This window comes from Megascapheus bottae, chromosome 4 (assembly GCF_031878675.1).
Source record: "Megascapheus bottae isolate mThoBot1 chromosome 4, mThoBot2.hap1, whole genome shotgun sequence".
NCBI lineage: Eukaryota > Metazoa > Chordata > Mammalia > Rodentia > Geomyidae > Megascapheus > Megascapheus bottae.
This window is the reverse complement of record NC_143512.1, coordinates 41,694,677-41,713,155: the sequence shown is the minus strand read 5'-3', so window position 1 is coordinate 41,713,155 and position 18,479 is coordinate 41,694,677. Positions and strand designations below refer to the sequence as shown.

The following is an 18,479-nucleotide window of genomic DNA, read 5'->3' as shown; positions in this document are numbered from 1 at the left end:
TTGAACTCTGGGCCTGAGTGTGTCTTTAAGCTGTTTTCAGCTCAAGGCTAGCATTCCACCACTTTGACCCACAGAACCACTTCTGGTTTTCTGGTGGTTCATTGAAGGTAAGAGTTTCACAGACTTTCTTACAGACTTTCATGCCGGGCTGACTTTGAACAGGAATCCTTAGAGCTCAGCCTCCTGAGTAGCTAGAATTACAGACATGAGCCACCAGCACCCAGTCATCACATACGTTTTTTTGTTTTGTTTTGTTTTTTGCCAGTCCTGGGCTTGAGCTCAGGGCCTGAGCACTGTCCTTGGACTTTCTCAAGGCTAGAAGCTCTACCACTTGAGCCTCAGCACCATTTCCGGCTTTTTTCTATGTATGTGGTACCAAGGAACTGAACCCGGGTCTTCGTGCATGCTAGGCAAGCACTCTACCACTAGACCAAACTCCCGGCCCAATCATCATATACTTTTAAAATGGATTTTGTCTTCATGAACTGACTTTCAATAACCAAGTTTCTAATGAATTGTCTACCTGAGTTCTCAAATTTAAATGACTCTCCAAGTCACTTCAGCAATAATCCAAAGCTAGCTCAATTCAGTGATAACATATGGGAAAAAATTTAAGTAATTCTGAATCCTCTCCCTTAATAACAAAAAGAGGCAACAAGCTCAAGGCTCCAGTTCAATGTCCAATACTGCCAAAATATAAAACAGATCCAAAGTGGAAATTAATCGATTACATAGTTCAATGTTGACTTCTTTCTTAGATGACTACTTATCGTACTTACTGTAGTCAAGGGATTTGGGGTTGGTATGGGAAGCAATCCTGCCCCAGGCATCAGACTTGTCATAGTTGGAGCAGGAGCCAATAAAGAGAGGGCTTTGGATTCCTCTGGAATTTTACCTGTAGAGGCAAGTTCCAAACATTATGGAAAGGCAGAAACACCACACCAACTTTACACTACGATTTTACAATTACCCTGGCACTTAAAAAAATAATAATAATAAATGAATCTATCAGATCCGTATAAAGAAATAAATAAGAACTTAAGTCTTTCCTTTTATCCTGCACTACTAGGAAAAATAAAAAGTGAGCAAAACTTCAAATACTAACAATCTCATTAATGGAATATTATTTTAAAAATTGAATAATGTAGACAATTATTTAACACTTTGAGCTATGGGTCACCTGTACTGGAAACTTAATGTTCATGAACCAAACGATATCAAGCATGGAGGCTTTCCCAGGACGGTGTTTTCGCGGTGATCGAAAGTTGTGTTACACATGACAACCGTTCGTGTTGGCTGCATCACTAATAGCACACAGAACATCAGATACAGAAAAGAAGAACATTTTTTAAAGTTTAATCCCCAGAAATGGCAAATAACCAAATTAGTCAAAAAAAAAGAAAAAGAAAAAACAAATATGTGCGAATTGAATTTGTTCCTTAATGAGTGCCTCTATCCTGTCACTGAACCTACTTGTGGTGCAAATAATTAGGATTACTCTCCAAAAGATTCAATTTCAAACAGATGAATATAAAAACCTACTTCATGCCATCAGCTTCAGTTTAGAAGGAAGCCTACATCATTCAGTTAAGAATGCATATCTTTAAGAATACATATCTGATACTTAAAAGAATCCAGTTCTACAGAATAGGCCTGAGAAAATATTTTTTAAAAAATTGCATGAGAATTTTAAAAAACTGCTTAAGTCTCTGGAAACTTCTTAAAATATTAACTTTTAGAAACAACTTATGGATACTCATTGGAAGATTAGTATTATCTTGCTTATAAACATTTTAATTGACTAATAACAAGAGTGTTACTAAAATAATCCTAGAAACTAAGGGGGGAAAAGCCTACAATCTAAAAATTAAATTTACTCCAAAATAAGTTCATGATTTGTCATGTTCAATTGCTCAATTATAATAAATTAAATCTGATACTGAAACTTTCACATTCTCCTTATCTTCTTAGCAAAGGAAATATTTTTAAAACGTTGACTACATGTTTGTTTAGAACTATTCATGCAGTCGTTGGCTATGTATTCCCATTATGAAATCATGAAAAGTATTCTAGAACAGTGTACAAAAATTACACTAAGCTAAAATATGTTTAATAAATTTTCAAAAGCACCATGCCTGGTTTCAGTGGCAAAATCCTGTCTAAAACAACCAGTGGCACAGAGGTAAATATCTAAACATTATAGAATTCATGGTGGAATTACAAACTTGCTTTAAGTAATAGCCATATCTCATCTAGTGAGCAGAATAAATTTTAGTAGCTGTAGCAATTGCCTATTTTCTAACATTACAGTACTAATTTTATGTTACTTTAATTTCAAAAGACAGTTATTTCAATGCAAATTAACATGCATAAAAAGAAACAAAATGGCCTTACTGAAGATGTGAAATATATAACTTATTTTATATGTATTAGTTACTTATATTTACACATGTATCTATATAACCATATATATTATACTATTTATATAAATATTACGTTCATTTATCTGTTGTAATAGGTATTTTAAAAATTGTTTGTAAAACCTAAGTACCTCTGATAAATCAATTTGGGTCCTGAGATGCAAACTTCTATTACCCTAACTTTTGTACCTTAAAAAAACCCAAACATTCCAATCTAATAATGTGACAAATTTAATGCTACTTGCCAATTAATATGCCAAACTACCTAAAAAGAAATGTATAGACTTCACAAACAAAAAAGGATACTCAATGGAACAAAAGGTTGATAACTTAGTACTATGAAATCTCACTTCCAGCTTTAAAACATATCCACAGGTTGTCAAACACTTACTGCCTTCCATGATAGCAATAATTGATAATTAGGTTGACACCTATTGTGTTTGACTTTATCTTTTCTAAGTGTTATATTTATAAAAAGAAATCTGAAATGAATGCAAAAATAAAAATGTTTTAAATCTGCTAAAAATTAACTATAAATTTGATAGTTTTCTTAAATTTGATTTAAGGTACTTAAATTTGATTTAAGGACCATTCCTTAACTTCCAAAATAAAATTCTTTATATAAAATATATCCTCTATGTTGTCAGAGTATATAAAATTGTAAGATAACAAGTTACTTTTCCCAGATTGTACTCTTCAAAGAAAGCTGAGTGGGGTGTGAGGACAATTTCTCTTACATCATTAAAATATAAATCCTAGCAAGATGCCAGTATACCTGTAATCTTAGCTACTCAAGAGACTGAGATGTGAGGATCACCATTCAAAGCCAGCCCAGGCAGGGTGGTAAAATCTATGAGACTCTTATTGCCAGAAAAGGCTGGAAATAGTGTTGTGGCTCAAGTGGTAGAGCACTAGCCATGAGTGCAGAAAGGCTCAAGGACAGGGCTCAGGCCCCAAGTTCAAGTCCAAGGACCATTAAAAAGTAAAAAAATTAAAAAAAATAATAATCAAATATATATCCTAACTTGGGAAGCCATTTAAAAGCTAATAAACTCTAAAGAATTTTAACAAAAAATTCAAGCAAACAGTATATACACAAATAATCAATGGTCGCTCAAATATCTATTTCCACATAGGGTAAGAAAAGATCTTCATGAAATAAGGAAGCTAAAAAAAAAAAAAAACCTTTCCTCTCTTTTGATAATGTTATGTACAAAATTTAGTTATTTTATTTGATGACATTTTATGCCTGAATTTTAGGGGAACACATTAAACATTAGAAGCTATCAATTGTTTTTTTAAGAGTTGCAGACTAGGGGGAAAACTTACAAAACAGTGCAATGAGATTAGAAGTGTTCCTTAGATTCTTAAAGTGTTTTAATAGTTCAAAAACAAAATGTACCTCATCAAACTATAAACACCAATTAGGACTCACACTGGGTTTCACAAGACTATAACTTACTGCATGAAAATTTATCTTAAGGCTGAGTTCTGTTAATCATCTCCCCACATAATTTGCAATACGTTATGAACTTTTAATGGAGTACCATTTACAAAGAACTGGAAAACCAGCTCACAAGTTAAAAGTGAAAGAGATTTAACAAAACAAAAACAAAAACAAAAGAAAAAGGGACAAAATAAAGAAAAAGAAATGAAATTAAAGTAAAACAATAAAAAACAAGAGACAGGGCGTCCATCTTCTGCGGTTCAGACTCCGATCGCATTTCCCCAATGAAGGTTTCACTTGACGGCAGGTTTAGTGGCATGGCAAACAATGCCTAACTCAGGCAAGTGTAACAGGTCTGCCTTGGCCAGTCTAGTCATCTAATAATGCACAAATATCACATAGAGAAAACATACAAAACCAAATTAATAGTCAAAATCCATCTACCAGAAAATGTGGACATAAACTTATGACTGATGATTAGGCTGACACCTGTTATGTTTGACTTTATCTTTTCTAAGTGTTAACATTTATAAAAAGAAATCTGAAATGCACGCAACAACAAAAAAGAGGTCATATTTAGACAAGTATAATGAAAGTACATTTTATTTTCAATGGCATGTTTGAGCAACAATAGCTACTGCTTAATAGCTGTGAACTTGTTAATATAATAACACCAAACACATTATCCCATCTAACCTAAAATCAGCAAATTGAAGAAAACTGAAAAGACTTTTTGCTAATTTTTCTACAATTTTTCTCATCTACATCATATTATTTCTGAATGGAAGAACATAGTTAATGGTAAGTGCAGAGGTTGCTATAAGCACTACAGTATATCTCCCTAAAGCTTTCTCACTGCTTTATTTCAAGCTGCCTTTGCGACCATCTTTTGGTGTAAGAATGCATTATTTCTATACTGGCACAGAAATACTTAATCACTTTTAATAGCTGTAAAATCTTCAAGTTCCATAAATTCATCTCCATTGTATTTAAATAACTAATGAAAATATGTATCTGAATGTTTTTCATACCAGTTATTTTACTGGTTAGTATTCTGATATTTTTAGTTACTTAAAGTGCAATTTATTAAAATTTGTCTTAAAATAGTAGTATTAAAAATACGTCTAAATTTATAACTAAATGTCCATTTATCCATCCCTATTAAGTAAAAGAGACCTCTACAGGCTCTGTAGTCCAATAACCTTGACCATTTATAACAAAATACAGCTTCTCTAGTATATGAATTATTCTATGGGAATATAGAAAGGTTCTAACAATGATATCCAGTTCCTCACTCTTTCCAATTTGTCAGTAATGACCTAACATAATATAGATCCTATGCTACTGGTGGCACAATTTTTATATAATATTTCAGTTTTATAAATTGACTTGTTTTCTTTTGAGTAGTTTCTTAGTACTAATTTTCAGTATAAAGTATATAGAATTAAACACTAGCTCCTTTCCCACCTCAATTTCCAACTTTGGACTTTCTGTACCCTTACAGAGTACCAGATAAGCAGTTATTAAACATAAAATTAACTTTTATCCATGCACAGTCCCTACCTACTCTAACCCCAAATGAAGGATCTTATTCTGGAACTTCAAAATTACCAGCCTCGTACTCATTGTATTTGACTATGCTTTTGACATCCCAGAAGAGACATTCTGAATCAAGTATCAAACTGCTTCAGGAATACCCTACAATTCTTCAGTACTAACCTCATAACAAGTTTTTTAAATTACCTATGAAAGTCTATAAATGTTTCTATTGTAAATAGTTACTATCATCTGGCAGAAAATATCTATTTGACAGTACATTTAAATTTATTAATAATTCTAAAGTCTACGTACACATGCCAGTCAGTGCTCTAGTTAATTACAAACCAGAAATGTCAAAATTCAGCAAGTCTATTATATGTGAATGGTTCTGTAAAAAGAAGTCACTAAAAAGGATTAGCAACAATTAGTTCTTTTTTTTTTTTGTGGGGGGGGGGGTTACCAATTCATGGGCTGGGCACTGTCCCTGAGCCTTTTCACTCAAGGCTAGAGCTCTACCACTTGAGCCACAGCTCCATTTCTGGCTTTTTTGGTGGTTAACTAGAGATTATAGTTTCATGGCTTTTCTGCCTAGGCTGACTTCAAACCATGACCCTCAGATCTCAGATTCCTGAGTAACTTGGATTATAGGCAAGAATAGCCAGCAATAGGGCCGGAAATTTGGCCTAGTGGTTAAAGTGCTTGCCTAGCATGCATGAAGACCCGGGTTCGATTCCTTGGTACCACATACATAGAAAAAAAAAAAAAGCCGGAAGTGGTGCTGAGGCTCAAGTGGTAGAGCTCTAGCCTTGAGAAAGTCCAAGGACAGTGCTCAGGCCCTGAGCTCAAGCCCAGGACTGGCAAAAAAAAAAAAAAAAAGAATAGCCAGCAATAATTATTAAAGCAGTTTAAGGAATAAAATTTAATAACTATCTGTAAGACCCCTGACCCTGTTCCTATCTTGGATAACTATTTTCTTTGATGGAGACTTTGAAGAATGAATTTTTTTCTTTCAATTTATTTCCCCCAAAAAAGCCAATAAAAGGAAAAAGTTCCAGCTGCATAACAGTTACACTGAAGATGAAACAACTGAGTCACAGGAACAATTAAGGTAAATTACATTTAAAAGTACCGAAAAGTGTAAACTGGGAATATTTTTCTAATGAATATAAATATCTCAGCACTAAGTTGGCAAAATGTGTATACTGTCTTACTCATGATATTAATACCATACACAGGGGTGTATAGAGTGAAATATTTTTGAATTTCAAAAGACTCTTCGTAATCCACAAACTGACTACAGAAAGCCAAAGCAAACTAGAGAAACCAGTGTAAGAATATTTTAAATGTTAAGTTATAAAATCACGTATACAAGTAATAAATTAACCACTTTAATTTTCTATTAAGCAAATATTCTTTCCTTCTCCAAATTTCTTATTTGAGTGTGGATGTGTACACATAAAAGAACATGAGTGCACCATGTGCACACAAATGTGTGCATACATACACCCACAGACCCCAAGTATAGTGTACTTCACGTGACCATTTCTAGAAAAGCCATGAGGCTGTAGCAATAGATAAGACAGAGTTTAAACAATAGGGAAAAAAACATTCAAGATACCAACCTTCTGCACAAGGAACAACTATCAGAGCTCTATCAATAAAAACCGTGTTAGTTAGATGCTGGGCCACACCAACACTTGATGGGTCACGAAACTTAATATAACATACTTTGGAGGAAAAAGCAAGAGGTGTGTTGCTGCAAGATAAAAAGAAAAACAAAGATTAATTAACATTTGGTCTTGTTACTTCCACTTAAAATTTCTTCCTTACAATTTCTACATAATCTTAACTAACCAAAACTTGTGACACTTTTGCTGCTAGGGATCACTTAGACATTAAATGACAAAACCTAGTTATTTAACAATGACTTGTCTAATAAAACAGCTATCTGGCACAGATACATACACAATCTGGGAGTCCTGGTTGAAATACAGCCTCAAATTTACCAAGGCTGGTCTCAAACTCATGATTTTCTCTCACCTTATCTAAGTATGGATTATATGTAACAACTCAACAAGGCCTACAGTTTTAATATACAAAATCTAAAAAATCAGTCCTTAATCCAGGTAAAAATTAAAAAACAACCTTATACAACCCAAGTGTTCAAACAGTGTGTCATCGTAAATAGGCATTATCTCTTATAAGCTCCAATCTCAAGACTACAAATTTTGTAACCATTTCAATCCTTCACTGAAATCACTAAAAAAGGGATTAGGGTATTGTTGTTCACTGGTAGCATATAAAGTCATGGTTTCATCCAAGCACCGATTTTTAAAAAAATTTAATTCATAGTACTTTTGAAACAATCAAATAATATGAAATTAAATTAAAGCTTTTTGTATATGCCAGATGATTCAGGATAGAAATGTAATTTTCTACACAAAAGATCTTTACAAACCAAAATTTCACAAATTTGTAATATAAAATGGTGAAGACTCTAATCCAATTTATTCTAGAAATTCTAGCCAGACAAACTAAAAAAGGATGAGACACAAAACAAATGAAGAGCTTTTACATCTATCAATATTGAAACAAAAGCCATACAACAAATGATTGTTGTCCTTAATGTACTATGTTGTCTCTCATCTCCTTTGTTGTCCCTTGGTTATCTCATATTGTTATAGTATCTCACTTTGTTATCTGATATATTGAATTTATTTGTATTTGGTTATTTGAAATTTGATAGGGAAGGGGGGAAAACAAGATGAAGGATGGGGGTGGGGGTGAGGGAAATGGGGACCAAGACATGTGAAAGGGTATCAATATATGTGAATTAATGCACCTTTTATCTGGCAAATATCATGTAACCCTTTTACTAATTACAATAAAAAAATAAAATAAAAATTAAAAAATATATATACCATTGGATGGTCATTTTGTTAACTTACTATATTTTATTAAAGTCCAGAATTATCGTTTAGAAAGAAAAAGAGCTAACCTCTCTGTGTGTGTGTGTGTGATAACAAAAAGCTGCAATCATTGGAAGCATCAAGATTTTTCATACTCAAAAAGAAAAGATCACAAGAAATCATACATGATTCGCACAATAACAGTACTAAATACTTTGGTTACAAAATCAGTCTAGAAAAATTACCATAATCTCAGAGCTAATAAAAGGGCAAAGTTAGAATTTAAACAAATGATCCAATCCCAAATCTCATGCAACCTTAATCATTCAACTAATCAAGCATAGTAAAAAAAAATTTTTTGGCTCATCTTTGGGATTGAAGTCAGGACCTGGGTCTCTGTTCTTGAGCTTTATTGCTCAAGACTAGCACTCTACTACTTGGGACATAGTTCCACTTCCTGCTGTTCGGTGTTTTAACAGTCTCATGGTCTTCTTGTGCTCACTGGCTTCATGCATGGCTCTTCTCCCTTTTCATTTTATTCTCAGTCAATGTTTGTCTAAGTGTAGAGATTCTGTTAAATTATGTTAGTGAAAGGTTTGCATCTTGAGTTTTTTTTTTTAATTTCATTTTTTTTATTGTTGGGGTAATGTGTAGAGAGAGTGGTTACAGTTACTTTCGCCAGATAGTAGGTGAATTACTTCTCACACATTAATACCCTTTCTTATGTTTTTGTCCCTATTTCTCTCCTTCCCCTCACCCCCCATCATCTTGTTTTCCCCCCTTCCCTTTACTATTTCAAATAAATAAATGTATATACAATATATCAGGTAGTCAGATACAGTATGAGATTAACCAAACAGCAACAAAAAAGAGGAGAAATAATATAGCACATTCAGAACAACAACTGCATTTTGAGTTTTGTCTCATATTTTGTCTGGTGTTGGCCTGTTTTTCTAGCATTGACCACGATTCTAATATGCAATGGGCAAAAATGTCTTTTGCCACTGAAATGCTAGAAAATTTCCTTTAGTACTGATATTTCCTAAAATTTGCTTTTTGACTTCAATCATAACTATTACGACAAAAAAGAGGTGACAGCCCCCCTGGTAATCAATTATACTTAGAATATGAGCCTAACTCCTTGGCAGAGAGGAAGAACAGTTTGAATTGGTATAAAAACCTAGAAAATTTTTTGTTAGGCTACCCAGAGCCATACTGCTCGGGGTAAACTGAGCTGAGGAGGGCCATTGTGCAGTTCTAAGATAATCAAGACTTAACTGGCTCCACAGGCCAAAAGAAGTTTTGGGCAGTTTTAAACTCAAACCACAAAGAAGCTCATCAGATTTGGGTGCAAACAAAGGTCTAATGTGTCTGTTTCCTAAGAAAATGTATCTAATATGCTTCCTAAGTGTATAACTGCTTTGGATACAGAGTTGACAATGGTTTCAATTTTAATTAATAGCCTAAAGTGCTATATGCAGTTAAAATTTAGATTGTTCAATCAGCTGCTGTTTCAAAACTCTCATCATGACTTTTTTTTTTTTTTTTTTGGGGGGGGGGGTTGGTCATGAGGCTTGAACTCAGAGCCTGGCCCTGAGCTCTTCAGCTCAAGGCTATGGCTCTACCACTTGAGCCATAGCACCATTTCTGGTTTTCTGGTGGTTAATTGAAGATAAGGGGGTCTTTTGTGTCTGGGCTGGCTTTGAAATGTGATCCTCAGATCTCAGCCTCCTGAGGAGCTAGGATTACAGGCATGAGCCAACAGTACCCAGTCATTACCCCTTTGGAGTTTTGTTATTACAGACTTATTTGATCCCCATCGAGGGAAAAATAACTTTTTATAAATATTTACTGGTCAAACTTAACTTTTATTCTTAGTAAATTCCACATAAGCCCTGCTTAAAAACTCTTTCTATATCCAGGCCAGGAGTTTGGCCTAGTGGTTATAGTGCTTGCCTAGCATGCACGAAGACCCAGGTTCGATTCCTTGGTACCACATATATAGAAAAAGCCAGAAGTGGTGCTGAGGCTCAAGTGGTAGAGTTCTAGCCTTGAGAAAGTCCAAGGACAGTGCTCAGGCCCTGAGCTCAAGCCCAGGACTGGCCAAAAAAAAACCAAACAAACAAAAAAAAAAAACCCTCTTTCTATTGATCTCCCTGTTGCTTCAATTGAAAAGGGGGCTATTGGCAAAAAACGAAAATAAAAAAATTCTCATTTAATCCATCAGTCACTCCCCCTCCAAAGGGACTCAAATGCCAAATGGGACATGCCATCCCAACAATGAGCAAAAACATCTAGACCCACCAGGACAGAACTAATCCTGGCAGTTGGAAAAAACGGCACAGACAAGAGCGGATGGTGACAGATCCTAAAAGGAGTCACTTTGTACTTGCCCTTTCAAAATTAATCAGAGCTGGGAGGTCAAAAGAAAATAGTTCATAAGCCTGGCTATCTAATGTTAATATCTGTCTATCTTAACTGGGCAGGAACTTGAATCTACTGTCTCTTACTGCTATTCCACACTCTAACAGCCCTGTAGTCTGGGAAATGATCAAAGCCTCCCACTGGGCCCTTAACAACTCCAATACAGCCCCAGCTTCTGAGTGGTTATTTTTAACCAGTCCACCATGCTCTCCCCTACACAGTTTGCCAGATGTTACTCAGTCAGGAGTTTATAGGGATATGATCCACCAACTTCAGGACTGCCTGGAATGCAGGAGACAGGAACTAGCCAAGTCATCCATTTTTTTCTTTTCTGCCCTGAAGAGATGGCTAACCTCCCTTCTGCTGTTTGTAAGCCTTCTAATAATTTTTTTTCTTTTCTTATTATTCTGCCCCTGTCTTGTAAGAATTCCTCCAGATTTCATCCAAGCGTGTGTGTGTGTGTGTGTGTGTGTGTGTGTGTGTGTGTGTGTTTGTGTGTTAACCACCAAGAAACTGTAGCTGCTACCTTCTCCGGGACCAGACAACATCTCCACCTTTTACCCTTAAAATCCTGACGCCCCCTAGGCCAGGAGTTTGCCTAGTGGTAGAGTGCTTGCCTAACATGCATGAAGACCCAGGTTCAATTCCTCGGTACCATGTACACACAAAAAGCTGGAAGTGGTGCTGTGGCTCAAGTGGTAGAGCCCCAGCCTTGAGGAAAGCCCAAGAACAGGCCAAAAAGAAAAACAAACAAACCTGATGCCCCTAACCAGCAGGAAGCAGGAGGCTATCTACTCCACTCTCTGCCCCTTATTTTTTAGACCTATACATTAAAAAAGATGAGGTCAGCTTTCACTATCCTGAAAAGTCCCTGCATTCCTACCAGTTTTCCCTAATGCTGTACTGGTTTCCCTGTGTGATGTATAAATTCCTAGCCCAGTTACAACACTCTTATTACACTCCTCAGGAGACCCTCCCCTCAGTTTCCACAGCCTGTGTAACATCTCCTTCTCAGAGCTGACTCTCCCACAATTTCCGTTGTCTATGCATGTAATGTGACCCCCCCCGTGACTGCTCCTAAAATTCTGTTTCAGTTCTGCCCACACCTGTCCACTGCTGCTGCGGTCATTCCTGGAGCAGCACAGCAGATCTGTCCCCCAAAAAAGTCCTGAACCCTTATCAGTTGTTCGCCTCTCATTTCTTACAATAACACATTAAAACCAAAATACAGTCACCATCCTCCTTCACTACACTTCCTCTGAAAGATTGCATCACATTTCTCCTAGCTGAATTATGGTTGTCACTGCTTTAACAGTCATTACTGATGTTTGCCAAAGAGCTCCAAACTGCCTTTTAAGTATATGGTAAATTTGATTTTTCTTTTCCTCCAACTTAAGTTTCATCCATGGAAATCATTTTTTTTTTCAATTACACATGAGCAGAACATGTGTCTTCTGTAGAAGTTTTAAGAGCCATTGATTTACTTTTGACCTGCCACAGTAAGCAGATTTATCAGCTTCAGCTCAGAGTACCCCAATGTGTTATGCCCAAGTCTCAAGACGACCACCAAGAGACCACTGAGAGTCAGACGTCCAAAATGCAAAAGCAAGGCTTTATTCAGGCGGGCTGCAGCTTGGGCTTCCCAGAGCCTAGGAGGAAGCCCTGAACAGCTTTTCTACAGGGCTTTTAAAGGCAAACACTAGATTTACATTAACACAGCAATCAGTTATTGGAGTGAGATAAGGTAGGGGTTAGGGACAGTTCAAGGCAGTGGGAGCTAAGGGAGATTCCCATGCCAGTAGAGTCCTAATTAGCTGTCTGAGGGTAGTTTTATGGTTCTAGGAAACAAATGCCATCCCTTGAATTTACAGGAGTTCTGATTAATTTTAACACAGACAGGTCAGTTCCTGGGACTTAATGGCACCACAATTCTGTTTTTCTAATTTATGTGCACTTTTGGGTCACTCACAGTTTACATAAACAACAGATGGCTGTTTCAGAATGGGGGTGCGTTTTAGCTCCTCAAATGAATCTCTACTATTCCCAACCCTATCAATTCAGTTTAAGAAAAAAATCTGTTTTATCAAAAAGGTTCTGGTTGTTTTAAAACCTGTCAATCTGGGCTGGGAGTTTGGCCTAGCGGTTAAAGTGCTTGCCTAGCATGCACGAAGACCCGGGTTCGATTCCTTGGTACCACATACGTAGAAAAAAGCCGGAAGCGGTGCTGAGGCTCAAGTGGTAGAGTGCTAGCCTTGAGAAAGTCCAAGGACAGTGCTCAGGCTCTGAGCTCAAGCCCTGGACTGGCGAAATAAATAAATAAATAAATAAATAAATAAATAAATAAATAAAATAAAACAAAACAAAACCTGTCAATTTAAAATGTTAACCAGCCTTGACTTCCCATTTTCCTCATCAATTGGTCAGTAAGTCTTGCTGAAACTATCTCCCAAAAACCTGCTAAATTATTTTTCCTATTATCAATGTTTTAAGAGTTCAAGACTGAAACATTTCTCATTTAGATTACAATAGTTTCTAACCTACCACCCTTATTAATCCAACTTCAACTGTTCATTAAGTCTTCCTCAAAAGCTGCCAGTGACCTTTAAGTTGCTTCAAAGTAACTCTTCTGTTCTTGCTTCATCTAAATACTCAAAACTTCAATTAATTATAATTTAGAAAGCCAGTCCTCAAGAGGAACTCAAACCAACAATCTGGTTCTTTGTATCTGCTATTCCATCTAGAAAATCAGGTTTTCCTGCCCCAACCCCTTTTTGTATGGAAATTCCATATTTCTTCAAAGCTCAAGTTTCAATACCCTGGGGGTGGGGGGAGGTGAGATAAAATAGGAGGATCATAGATGTTTATCTCTACTTTCCATAAAAATCATTCTTGAATCTGCATATTAAGTACCAAAAGGTTGACTCTCAGTTGGTGGCATGATCCAAAAACCTGTTAAGAAGTATGGATCAGAGGGTTATAAATTTAGAAAGGCTTAATCCATTCATGAGTTCCTACTGAGAAGGTAGAAAGCAGCTCCACCAATTAAGTCGCTAATCTTTCCAGAGAACAGGACCCTTACTCCAGTCTCACTACCTCCTGGGTGCCTTAATCAGCTTTCCTCCAACAATGATCTTCCAACAGGGTGTTTCTGCCTTGACACAAGCCTTAAAAGCAACAGAGCCAGCAGACCATGAAGTGAAACCTTTAAATAACCAAAATAAATCTTTTCTGTCTTAAGCTGTTTCTCTCAGGTACTTTGCCAGAGCAACAAAAAGTCACTAACACAGTAACAGTAATTATATTTTTAATTGAGTAAATATAAAATTGATAGATAGTTCTACATTGTTTTAAGTACTCTGAAGACCAGAGAAGTAAGAAACCAACAGGGGAAACAACAAATTAGTAAAACCTTCCATGTTAGAAATGAGAAGCATGTGGGGGTGAGGGGGGGGGTACAATTCCAAACTACTGAAGAGGCAAAGATCCAGAAACCCTCAGCTTAAACACCAGCCTGATCTAAAGGTTACCAAGACCCAGATACTCAGTATAATAACCAGGTAATGGCAACCTCACAGAAAAGAAAATCAGTTAATAAAGCAGGTCAACATCACTGTACAAGGATACAGTACTGAATTTACAGAGAGGAAAATTAAGGATTTTAGTGTGTGTGTGTGTTTGTCTGTGTGTATATATATTTTTTTATTATTTTAATTTTTGCCTGTCCTGGGGCTTAAACTCAGGGGCTGGGCACTGTCCTTGGGATTTGTCAATACTAGCACTCTACCACTTGAGCCACAGTTCCACCTCTGGCCTTTTCTATGTGTGTGGTACCAAGGAATCAAACCAAAGGCTTAATATGCATGCTAGGCAAGCACTCTACCACTCGGCCATGCTCCCAGTCTATGTGTGTTATATTTATGCTACAGTTTTGCTATGGAAGCCCATAGTTCCATTCTAATGAACTAAATAAGCAAAGAGCTTTTTATTCACTTTGACTTTTAAGTTTTCAAATAGTAATTTTTGTTTTAGTAAGAGACAGTGAATTGTATTCAAAACTAGCCCTGAAGAAGATAGGAGAAGATAACTCCAAGCTCTTACCTTCCAAGTGGTAACATTTAATTATGGACACTCAGACCCAGATTTCAACCACACAATGGTATTTTGTTTGGTAATGGAGAATATGTGGGGCTGAGCATAACATCAGCAGTAATACTAGCACTCTGAGGATAAAGCAAGAGTATCCTGAGGTGGAAGCCAGACTGCTCTACATACCAAGGCCCTGTCTTAAAAAAAAAAAAAATATATATATATATACTATGATAAATTTTTTCTAATTATAAGACCCTGTATTCCAGGGCCAGGAGTTTGGCCTAGTGGTTAAAGTGCTTGCCTAGCATGCATGAAGACCCGGGTTCGACTCCTTGGTACCACATATATAGAAAAAAAAGCCAGAAGTGGTGCTGAGGCTCAAGTGGTAGAGTTCTAGTCCAAGGATAGTGCTCAGGCCCTGAGCTTAAGCCCAGGACTGGCAAAAAAAAAAAAAAAAAAAAAAGACCCCGAATTCCAACATTCATATACAAGAGTTCATGTACAGAATATCTTATTGACTGGCTCCAATAATTGCAGTATGTAACACCTCCTCAAATATTTTTCAGTTATTCTACAGAGACATAAAAATCGATGATAGAATCTATAGACATACGTTATATTATACACATGGGTATGTATTTATGACATATAAACTCTCAGCTTAATTTTAATTGTTCTTAAATTTATGTGCCAGTGATTGCATATGGAGATCCCATTCTTGAATACTTATCTGACATTTGAAATATGATATAAAAAATCCATTTTAATAAAAGCTTTATTAAAGATATTTTTCAGTTACTAAGAAACATTCTAGGGCTGAGAGCGTATCCTAGTGGTAGAGTGCTCGCCTAGCATGCATGAAGCCCTGGCTTTGATTCCTTGGTACAACATACTCAGACAAGGCCAGAATGACGCTGTGGCTCAAGTGACAGGGTGCTAGCCTTGAGCAAAAAGTGTCCGAGGACAGTTCCCAGACCCTGAGTTCAAGCCCCAGGACTAGCAAAAAAAGAAGAGAAAAGAAACATTCTACATTACAAAATGGTTGAAAGCATCTTCAAAAGTTTTTAATTCTAATGCCATAGCTCATTAACCAAAATGTACACCCATGTTTATGCAGGGTTTTGTCAAATGATATTACTTGAATCTTACGAAGAAACAGGTTTGAGACGTATTAGACAAAATGAACTAGGATTCAAAATGTCAATGCCATGACAGATCCAAAAGATGAGAGTGAAGGGGAGCTATCTGTCACAGACTTAAGAAATTAAACGTCACAGGTGGTCTCTGATGATGCATTAGATTAAAATTTTAAAAACTGGGAAATTCTAATAGTCAACTGTGGCAAAAAGAATAAAGGAATGCATGTGAAGACAACACTGATGAACAGTCAACGAATTATTTCATCTTTTCTGTAGGCATTCAGTACTCCAAAACAAAACTGGGGAAAACTTTTTAAGTAAATTTGAATATTCAAATGAATCTTATTAATCTTTAGCACTACTGCAGGTTGAAAATAAAGAAAAATAGGACTTTATGCATCCCCATAAGCCAAATCAAAAGCAATTTTTCCCAAAAGAATGTAATCCTGATTTACTACTTACCCTTCCTTGCAAAGGATTTTGACATAACAAAAAAACCATGTATCTTAATATTTTAAGAGGCTTTCTTAAAAAAAAAAATGTTTTTGCAAGAATCTTTAAGACCAGAAACTTCTGATTTCTCATTAGATGATACTATGGAGGCAAAATTTAGCACTTCAACATACACTACTAGGAAATATCCACAATCTGTGAAAGGCAGTTACTCTGGATTTACAAGTATGTATGCAAGAGGGGAGCCAATGGCTCATGCCCGTAATCCTAGCTCCTCAGTAGGCTGAGCTCGAGAGGGCTGTGGATTGAAGGACGCCTAGTCAGGAATGAATCTCCAATGAACCAGCCAAGTTTCGAGATGGAGGCATAGCTCAGATGGTAGGACGCCATCCATGAGCAAAAATGCACAACGAAGAGCATGAGGCCTTGGGTTCAAGCCCCCAAACCGGCATCAAAAAAAAAAAAGAAAAAGAAAAAGAATAGGGCAGGGACGATCTTGTACACATATATTTACATCATTGATTCTACATCTTTACTGTTATTTACGCACGATTCTACATACCGTTAACGTTTATGCATACGATAGCTTATCATATATCACTATGTGTTTTATATAGAAAGGTTCGGGTCTGTCTGTCCGCCATAGAGGAAAATTTCAAGGGCGGCCCTAAGTGTGACTTCACGTGATTTTTAATGACGTGCTGGGGGTCGGATACACCTACAAGATGCTAACTCTCCAATATACCCTTGGAGAACAAAAACCACCCCGACAGGGCCCCGGCCACTGGCTCAGGGCTTCCCGCGGGCACAGAACAACGGGACCCTGGGGGCCCGGCCAGTTTCACGGGGCAGAAGAACGTTCCCAGTCAGGCGCTGGCCATGAGGACCATTCCGACCCACCTGCGGCCATCTTAAATTCGGGGGGCGGGGGAACCCGCCGGGCACCGTGGGGCAAACGCTAGGCAGTGGCGGCCGCAGGCCCCGGAGGCTCGGGAAAGGAAGCCGCGCCACGGCCCGCCCGAGGATTCGGTGCCGAGGTTGACCCCCCTCTCCCCCGCAAAGCCAGAACCCGGGGAACCAGGGCCGAGGTCCCGCTGCCCTCATCAAAGATGGGCTCCGCGGCGAGCCTGGCAGTCACGTGACCGGCGCCCCCGCCCGCGCCCCCGCCCGCGCCCCCCCCCGCCCCCGCCGGGTCTCTATGGCGCCGCGCCCCTCCCCCAGCCGAGCCCCGGCACTCACTCGGGGGGGTAGAGCCGCAGCTCCTCGATTTCTCCTAGGAAAGAAAAGAGCGTCCGCATCTGCTCGCTGGTCACCGCCGACGACAGATTTGTCACCTGTATAACCGCCGTGGGGATAAGGCCGAAGCCTAAACCCAAGCCGAAGCCTCCGCCGCTGTTCATCCCGAGCCCGCGGCCGCCGGCCTTCGCGCTTCCTAACGTCTACGACGCGTCAGCGACCGAGCCGCGAAAGCAAACTACGCGCGGCCGCGAGCGCGCTCCCGCGGGCGAATTCTCGGCGCCGGGCAAGTCTAGCCCGTGTTTCACAACTCGCCTGCTCCCCCGGCTGCGCGCACGCGCGCCAGCCGGAAGCGTCGCCCGGGCAACCGGAAAGTCTCGCGATGCTGCGGCCTCCACTCCCTCAGGCCCGGCGGGCTCCCGGCGTCGCGGTGGTGACAGTGGCTCCGGTTCCTCTCCGTGAGTCTCAGAGGACGGCCCTCCCACTGCGTCCTTCTCCTGGGCTCCTCCCCGCCCTGGAAACCCAGCTCTTCCCGCTCTGGATGCCTGACGTGCAGGAGAGGAACGACGCCCCAGCACCGCAGATAAATAGCGGACCCCCCCAATGGCGGCTGCCCCGTCCGACCCCTGTAGCCGTCGCCCGTGTCCCGAGGTGAACGACCGTGCGAGTTCTCGTTGTGAAACGGAGGTTTCGGTTGAGTTTCCGAAGGAGGCTTGGCTCTGCAGCTCTTCACTCGTTACTGCAGGTATTAATACTGACGCTGTTAGGGGACGCATTAAAAATAACAGTAAACACAGACCACCTCGGACTTGCAGCTTCATAA

General features: G+C 38.5%; 1 protein-coding gene across 3 annotated transcripts in view; it reads right to left on the bottom strand.

Annotated features, from left to right (window-relative positions):
• The window catches only part of Srek1 (splicing regulatory glutamic acid and lysine rich protein 1), a 38,872-nt gene extending 21,036 nt beyond the window's left edge, over nt 1–17,836 (bottom strand). The window contains exons 1-3 of one of the 3 annotated variants that reach the window (XM_090331758.1): nt 17,660–17,836; nt 7,029–7,162; nt 780–895 (exon numbers count right to left, since the gene is read on the bottom strand). In XM_090331758.1, the coding sequence (XP_090187884.1) occupies nt 780–895; nt 7,029–7,162; nt 17,660–17,820 (411 nt within the window). In that variant the 5' untranslated portion in view covers nt 17,821–17,836. Of the gene's footprint in view, nt 1–779; nt 896–1,180; nt 1,586–7,028; nt 7,163–17,659 lie in introns of those variants that run through there. The other 2 variants (XM_090331760.1, XM_090331759.1) reach the window with 2 other exon arrangements.
• Nucleotides 17,837–18,479: the final 643 nt, after the last annotated feature.